Raw genomic sequence first — 8,911 nt, 5'->3', positions numbered from 1 at the left:
TGACGAGGTCATGGCGTTCTCCCTGTAGAGCTACTGATTTACCAGTGTGGCTGTTATCTTCCACCCGTATGAACACAATACAGTACCGTTATTTCCTAACTTCCTCAAATGCATGTGAAGACCAGTGCCAAATGCTATCAGTGATACCTGCCAACATTCAACGTGTAGTACCGGTTACGAAGAAGTGTTTCAGTCGTGTTTATGTTTAATACCTCAGCAGAAAAGTGAAGATCTTGATCTTCCCACCTCTCTACACGAGTATGAGCATATTTATATTAATGAGTCTCTCTCTCTCCCTCTCCCTCTCCCTCTCCCTCTCCCTTTCCCTCTCCCTCCCTCTCCCTCTCTCTCTCTCTCTTCCCCCCCCTCCCTCTCCCTCCCCCCCCCCAACAGGTCAGGTGACATGGAGCCCGTGGACCCCGACTTTCCGGACGTGAAGCGGAGACGCATCCACATGTGTGACTACGACGGCTGCAAGAAGGTGTACACCAAGAGCTCCCACCTCAAGGCCCACCGGAGGATACACACAGGTGAGCCCGTCCCTCCGTCCTCCCTTCCCCCACGTCCACCCCTCCGTCCGTGCCTCTGTTCGTCCTCCCACCTTCATTCATCATGCATGACCTCGCTCGTCCCCGGGTTCAGTCGATCACTTAATGCCTGATTTATGAGGCTTGAGTTGACTCAGCGGGCGGTCATTTATTAATTCATGTGCGTTTCTTATTATGTGTTTTTTAAGCGTCGGTCTGAATTTGTATCTGATCTGTTGATCCACATTTTAGATGATATACACACACGCGCACACACACACACACACACACACACACACACACACACACACACACACACACACACACACACACACACACACACTATTCAGCCACATTCAGCAGTGTCTGTTGCTCAAGGGAACTGCAGCCATCGCCAAGGCGCTTTGTCTTTCCTCCCTAACCTGTGTGTGTGTGTGTGTGTGTGTGTGTGTGTGTGTGTGTGTGTGTGTGTGTGTGTGTGTGTGTGTGCAGGTGAGAAGCCCTACCAGTGCACGTGGGAGGGCTGCACCTGGCGCTTCGCCCGCTCCGACGAGCTGACCCGACACTTCCGCAAGCACACGGGCATCAAGCCCTTCCGCTGCACCGAGTGCGACCGCTCCTTCTCCCGCTCGGACCACCTGTCCCTGCACCGCCGCCGCCACATCATGATGTGACCTCTCTCCGGACCCCCCCCCCCCCCCCTCCCCCCACAAACCCCATTACAACGCCTCTGCTTCCTGCTACCGGGATCCTCCTTTCGCCCCACCCACTACACCCACCCACAACTTGTCGGTGCCCCCACCCCAACTCCCAGCTTCCTCACCTCAGGATGTCGCCGCGGTAACCCCCCCCCGGCCGCGGCTCGATAGAAGCGCGACTTTCAAAGGGGCGAGTGGAAAAATGCTGAAGAGGATGGGTGGATTGAGACAGACCGGACGTCCCTCCGTCCCGCCCTCCGCCCCTCCCGGCGGTCCGTCCCTCCATCCAGCGGGGCTCTGCCGGGGGGATGGACGGACGGACGGGAGAGCAGACACGACACCAGACAGGAGACTGAGGACAAACGAGAAGAGAAGACCTGTCTGTTTTAGTTGTTTTTACTCTTCTGGTCTATTTAGAAATGATTAGAATTTCAGTTGACTGCGGCCGTGTTGCTGTCCAGTCAATCGTCAACCGCCCCCTCCGACGTCGGCTCCACCCCTCCGGCGTCGGGCCGAAGAGAGGACAAACGCGCGGCAGAGAGCCTATACGTTGCTTGCTGGGTCGAGGTTTTTAACGAGTTGAGCGAATACCTTATTGCGCTAGAATTCTCTGGAACACACACATACACACACACACACATACACACACCATCCTTGGTTTTTCCTGTGAGACATGTGGAGCTCACTCGAGGAGTCCTCAAGGCTGGAATAACGATGTGGTGTGGACGGTAGTCTGTGAGGTAGTAACTTAAAGGTAGGCCAAAGTCACCATTGCACTGAAAGTCCTTGATTACACAACATCGTCGTCCATATGGGAAGTGTTTAACGAAAACTAAAAAAAGTAGCCAGGGGGGACGGGGAACGGGAAACGCGATACGATAAGACACACACCTGCGGGGTGCGTCGTTTCCTTGGAAACCATTCTCCACAGGATGAACTCAAACTGTTTACCCCCTCCCTCCCCCCACCGTGTCCGCTTCCCCCTCCCTCTGACCCTGGCATAGCGTGCTACAAGACTGTGAAATGTTTATCTGATTTGTCTATTTTTTCTTTCTTCTGTTTTTTAATTATCAATCATAGCTGTTGTTTCAGTGACCCCTGCCCCCCACACCCCTTGAAATACGCCCCTGTCCAGAGTTGTTGATTAATAACAGTATTTGCATTTATTTGTGGTGGTTGTTGTTGCTGTTGTTGTTTTTATGAAAAGAAACATGGCCTTTCAGTTTAAGTTTCATTTTTTTGGGTTGGTTATTTCTTCTTCTCAGAGGTTGATTCTGGTATAAAAAAAAAAGTTGAAAGAAGTGAAGTGTTGAACTCTTGGCAATGCTTGACAAAATCCCAGTTGGTTTGGTTCAGATCTATATAGTTTGTGTTCCGAGGCTGTGGACTTCTTTTCAAATATACACAAACGTGATGAGATTACTTAAGCAAACCTCTCACAGGGAAGCTCTCCTGATTCCCTGTGTGTGTGTGTGTTTGTGTGTGTGTGTGTGCGTGTGTGTCTGCGTTTGTCTGTGTGTGGTTGCGCGTGTGTCCAGAGTGTTTTATCCGTGCATGTCAGGCCGTGTGTCTTGTGTGTGCACGTGCGCACGCGTGAGCTCCTGCATGCGTGTTTTGTGACAAAGCGCATTATCAGAGTGTATAGGGTTTTTAGTACGAGTGTGTGTGTGTGCGAGTGTGTGCGTGTGTGTGTTCCGGGCAACTGTTGTTAGCTTGACCTCTTGCCTGTTGAGCCTTAACGAAATATTGAAGTCGATCTGCAACGGTTTGTGCGGGGCTGAGGACGGACAAAGCTTTGCTTCGACGGTACTACTCACCTCGTGTTGGTTTCCAAGGCTGTGCGTGTCCCACTGATTCGGGACACGTTTAATTTATTGTTTCACTGGCTAAAGGCTCCAAGGTCAACACGGTCGCCAACGTCGCCGTTTTTTTGTACAGAGCGCATGTGTTCCAGCACGCCCCCCTCTGACAGGGCTACCCGTGGGCCATCTCGTTGTCTTCCCAGCCTCCCACTCCACACTGAGAACGAGCAGAGAGACAGCGACCGTGCGAGTCATCCCAACTCCGCCCAGCAACTGGCTCCTCAATCAGGTTCTTTTTGGAAAAATCTTTTCTGTTTATGAAAAACAACCATCAAAAGAAGCCCAAGAGTTGCATTTTATCTGCTTAACATCTGCCTGCTTTGGAGCCAGACGATAGGCCCGGTTAGCGTTCTCTGCCTTCTTCTGGCTGAGGTTCAGTAACATTTTTTGTCGATGACATCATCTGGGACCCACCGTGGTACAGGCCATCTGGCCCCTTGCCGTTGCCTAGCGACGGCCTCGAGGCAGGCGGATTGGATCCCTGACGATGGTCAATCTGTCGGTGAGGTGGCTCTGGGCGAGACAGGAGGACGCTGGGTTGGCTTGTAGTTCAGACCGCGGTGGTCTTGTCACACTTCCCGCTGCCAGTGCTGGGCTATTAAACCGTTGGGCGGTGGTGTCTTGTTCAGGGTGAATCCAGAGATGTCTCTGTACACAAAACGTCCACAGCACCACCAACCCCCCCCCCCCCCATGCCCTCATCCTCCCGGGGATCAGCCTGTGAATACGAAATCTTTGCCTTACTGAATTTGGAAGTCGAGTAGGACATTTTTGAATCAGGTTTCAAATGAAATCTCCCTTGATTCGCTTGTTTCGGATCGGCAGAGTCCCTGTCTCAAGCAGGTGGGCTTCTCTGTGGGGCTGAACTGAATTATGCAACCTATTGCACACCTTGTTCGGGAAGCACTGAGGACCCGTTTGTACTTTGGGAGCTTGTTGGTCCGCTGTTGCGGACCAACCACATCTTATCATAAAAACACCTGTCTCCCCTCCATGTTGCCACTGGCCTTCTGAAAGAAAAAAAAAGCACAGACAACAAATCTATTTTAGTATCTTTAAATGACCGCTATAACGCTTGGTATTTTGACCTATCCCTTTAAAGAAGTTCAAACATTAAAAAAATTCGGGAATGCTGTGGTTCTTAGCCAATCAGATGTTTCCATCGTGATCTCTATTGTTCTAGGGGCTGGCAAGCCACAGACATCGTCACGTTTCTGTTTACTGCTTAGGGTGATGAATGCATGGCAGGCATGCGACGCATCATAACAAATCCTCCTAACGTCTCACTCGACCGATGATGCCCGTTCAGATCCGACGTGGGGTAATCTCATCAACGGTTTCTCATTCGTTTGAATCTAGGGTTTTTCGTATATATTTATTTTTTTGGATCGAAAAACTGATAACATTCAAGGTTTTCACTGTTTTCAAAACACTTTGAAAAAACATACAAAAAGGCAGTCTCTTCCCTACCGGTATCCAGAGAAATGATGTTTGATCACATTGAGACACTTGGCGAGGAAAGTTTTTTTTTTTCTATCATTTTTACCCAATTCAGGAAGGCGCAACATTCCTGTGTCTGTCGCCCTCTCTGCTTCATTTAAAAAATGTATATGTTACTAAGCACATCTTTCTAGAAAAAAATATATGCATTTGATTGCAAAAAATTGTATTTCTTTTGTAAACTGTTGATAAAGACCTAATGGACAATGAGAAATAAGAGAAGTCGATGTACATACGTGTATATAATCAAAGTGCAGAGTTAATGTTAACGGGTGAATCTCTATTTTTAACACTGACTAGATAATGTGAAAGATATGCTTCTGTTTTTGTCCTTTCTGTGTCTTCTTTTCAATCTAATACATTTGTATCCTGATTTCTTGAGGAGAAAAAAAGGTCCCGGTTTGTGTTGTGCACATTTGTGTTGCATGAAGAGTATTGGTTTTAAAAGTTTGTGTGCGTGTATGTGTGTGTGTGCGCGTGCGTGTGTGCGTCTTTCAAACAACGAGGTGCTCTTATCAGTGGTCTTCGAAACATCTTAAACCCATCAAAACATGTTGTGACCTCTGACCTTTTCTATCTTTGAAGGGATCCATTCCTATTGGTCCATCCGTGCCCCACGCTAACCTAATCCTATAATTAGGATTGGTCCTCCCAAGGATGTCACTAGCGCTTTCGACCTCCAGTATCAATGTGGTGAAGCTAGGGTCCATTTTACCATGACATTCACTTGAAAGACAACGTGTTCCACATCATATGAAACTAAAATGAGAAATTCTAAAATAACGTACGCATATTAGTTGACTTTGTTAATCGTCCGGTCGACACGCGGGTAAAGGAACACCATGTTCACAGCTTGCGTGGAATGGGAAGCGTCTGTAGCCGAGGGTGTGAGGAGGTTCTGGGACACTAGGGGGAGCACCTGGCGTCAACACACGTGGTTTGGATGCTCTGACTCGCTTGCCTTTTTGTCCGTCCGTCGGTCTGCGGCTCATGGTTGTGCTTTGACTTTCCCTCTGTTTTCCGCTTATACATCTTCTTCATCAATCGTTTCTAGGTATTTTATAATGAATGCAGTAACTGATGGGCCAGTACTATATTTACTCAGTGCAATGCAGTTATCGTTATAATATTACAAGTTATACATTTTTTTATGTATTTTTTGGTTTTGTTTGTATTTGTACAGAACAAATCTGCAAAGATCAACACGGAAAACGAGAGCTTTTTTAATACTGTGATCCATGGTGTTGAGAAGTCGGTTTGTCCATGTAAAGTTGTGATCATCCCCTCCCTTGCCCACTTCTTTTATAGAATAATAAAAAAAAATGTTTTTGGTGCATTTTCTTCCCTTCCTCTGTGCATTACCATAACCTACCATATTAGCATTGTGGATTCGAGTGTATAGCATATAGCCAGGTCTTACATAAATAATCAACCGCTGACATTTCTTTAAATCACTGGAAACACAAAGTACTTTGTCTGATGACAGATCTTCACATTGTCAATAGTGTCCAGACCAGCAGCAGAGCATGGGAGGTCGTTGGTATATTTAAACAATGAAGGGAGATATCTTGACGTTTATAATTTGTGTTGGGCCAACCATATACTACTTGTATAGTTATACTCAGGGTAGGCCTATAGCCTCCCAGTTTTCTTCTCCTGACAGTAAGTTAATTAAAGTTTACAAGCATTCTTAACAGTTCCATGTTTTAAAAAATATTTTATAACATGCAGAGGCTGCAGTTTATATTTTACACACAAAATATATATTTATAAACTCAAGTCCTCGACGTCAATAGAAGGGACTATAGTCACAGAATAACACCCATTCATACAGTAATTAATGTACAAATGTATGATTGTTTTGAACCACTAGAAGGCAGAAGGTACGTCATGTAGTCGATGCATCCGTAGCCCTTTAATCCAAAGGCTGCCAATTTTGGCGTCAGCACGTGGTTGTAAGTACAACCAATAGCCACAAGGGGGAACAATGTGACAGGAATAGCACTACGGGGGTCAAGTAAGGTAGAGAATTCAAAGCTATTATGAATTATTATTGGGCACAGATCTTGATGCCAAGACGCCAGTCTACTGGCATAAAAATACATGTTGTATCCTGTCTGCTCCTTTCAAGCCCATGAGTTTGCAGTCTTCTTAGTTGAAATGTTACTCTTTAGACTAAGAACATTAGCCAATACAAGGATGAGTTTAATCAATCAGTGGCCTTGAATATACGTTTTTAATAATATCAATTTATCTTATATCTCTTCTACTTGTAACTATCAATCCTTCCTCTCCCTCCCTTGCTCTCCCCCCCTACCATCTTAATCAATAAGTGGCCTTGAATATAAGTCAATCTTTCTTATATTTTGTCTTTTCTCATTATCTATCTAACCTTTTTCTCTCATTCTCTCCCGCCCCCCTTCCTCGCTCTCTCCCCCTCCTTGTCTCTCTCTTCGATTGACTTTATGGCGCCTCATGAGACATTGGTCAGGCTTTATGGCGGTCGGTAGGCCGGCGGCGTGTTAATCAATCATTAAACCAAACGAACCTGCGTGGAGACGAGCACAGGTATCAAACGCACCTCTACAGCCCCCCCCCACAAAAGACATTCCACCCTTCATAGTGACTATAGGATAAAATCACTTCAAGCGTCGGTTTGAAATATGCGTTAGGGATTAAGTCAAATTGTGTCTACATGCCCTCGTTAAAATAAATTAGTAGGCTACTTGTGGAGACGGACTCCCACTTGAAAAAGAAAAATGATAGGCCTATAGTTGTTTCTCTTACTGAATAAAAAACCCTAAGTGAGTGAAACCCCCAAATTGTTTGTGGAACAACAGTTTAAATGCTCTTGTCACTAACCAACAAACGATAACTGACATGTTTCTGTGCCTCGCATCCATTCTGCCACTTTTTAAACGCCCCCAGAACGCCCCCAGGTGGGCAATCAGGTACCAACGCCCTCTGTGTATCGATAGATGATACGCATTGGACACGTTTCAGATTCAGTTTGTCTCAGAGCGGATATTTTGCTTTGAATGTTCACATCATATCCTGTCAGCCCTATATGCTACCCCTAGCAGACTACTAATCCTCTAAAAAAAAAATCTCCATCCATAGGGCAAAGTGTTTCAGTGTGACACAGAGAAACTTGTCTTTGAGGGGGTTAGGGTGAGGGTTAGTGTTATTATGCGTACTTAAAGGCCAATGAAGGCACCCTGACGCAAGTGAGCTAGCGTCAGACAAGTCTCAACAGCAACTGAGCGAACCGACTTATGACTCAGGGAGGAATGAAGTGGAAGGGAGCCATACTGTTCAAGGAAAAGCACTACAGGTCCAGCGCCAAGGACGCTTCAAGGAAAAAGTGGAGGGGCGGGGGGGGGATCCCTGCAGATTTACAAAACATACTTATAGAGAACCATGCGTGAGAAAGAACACACAACTAAGGAATAACTAGCCATACTAGTGTTTGTATTTCACTTAAAACAATGGTACTTAACCTTGGTGTCGGGAGCCCATTTGGGTCCCCTGATATGCATTTGGGGTCACAGGAGATTGCTGACACAAGCTGTAGATATTTGATGAACCATTTTTGCCATCCATTATCTTGTTGAAAAGCTATCAATACGATCGGACCGCCTAATGTCTTATAGCCACGATCAAACTACTTAAAATCTTGCTGTCAACCGTTTGAGACCCCAAGGGCGGGCGGTACGACAATGACACCGGTGAGCCCGAGCAGAGGTTCGAACTTTACAGTGAGGGCATGTATGGTTTCAGGGGGCCATGCTCAGCAGCACTTTGGCAGTGTGGATGATTGGTACGACTCTGAGGCCCTCCGACTTGCTGAGACATACTCTCTGTATATACAGTAGATGCCAGGATGCTTCTACCAATATTTTCTCACTCTCTCTCTCACTCTCTCTCTCTCTCTCTGTTTAAAGACAGGCAATAAACACACACACAAACATTGAGGCACTCTCGCTTCAACAACATGGGCGTCCTCCTCACTAATGACCAGTTGAACCGCGCCATACTCTATGGCATTATGGTATAAGGCCAAAGCACTGCTCCACCCTGCAGCTCTTTATGTCGCAGCCTATTCTTCTCCTTCTTCTTTTGTGGTGCACGTTTCTCAAACGACTGACCTCTTTGTGTTGTTCAAACAGGGCAGCTCTGCAGGTCTACCTTTCACCTGTCACAACATGCAGACACAGTGCCATGTCTATAAACCCACTCAGCCATATTGGGAACAGTCCATGCTTTGGCAAATTATTAACCACGTTTTGGCTTTGTTTAGTCAAAAGAAATGCAGAATTCTCTC

General features: G+C 46.4%; 1 protein-coding gene across 3 annotated transcripts in view; it reads left to right on the top strand.

Annotated features, from left to right (window-relative positions):
- klf8 (Kruppel like factor 8) overlaps positions 1-5,923 on the top strand; it is a 42,729-nt gene extending 36,806 nt beyond the window's left edge. For all 3 annotated transcript variants that reach the window (XM_030362497.1, XM_030362494.1, XM_030362496.1), the window contains 2 exons: positions 394-530; positions 1,020-5,923. In XM_030362497.1, the coding sequence (XP_030218357.1) occupies positions 394-530; positions 1,020-1,201 (319 nt within the window). In that variant the 3' untranslated portion in view covers positions 1,202-5,923. The remainder of the gene's footprint in view (positions 1-393; positions 531-1,019) is intronic.
- Positions 5,924-8,911: the final 2,988 nt, after the last annotated feature.

The sequence above is a fragment of the Gadus morhua genome, chromosome 7 (genome assembly GCF_902167405.1).
Source record: "Gadus morhua chromosome 7, gadMor3.0, whole genome shotgun sequence".
Lineage (NCBI taxonomy): Eukaryota > Metazoa > Chordata > Actinopteri > Gadiformes > Gadidae > Gadus > Gadus morhua.
This window is presented reverse-complemented; position numbering and strand designations above follow the sequence as displayed.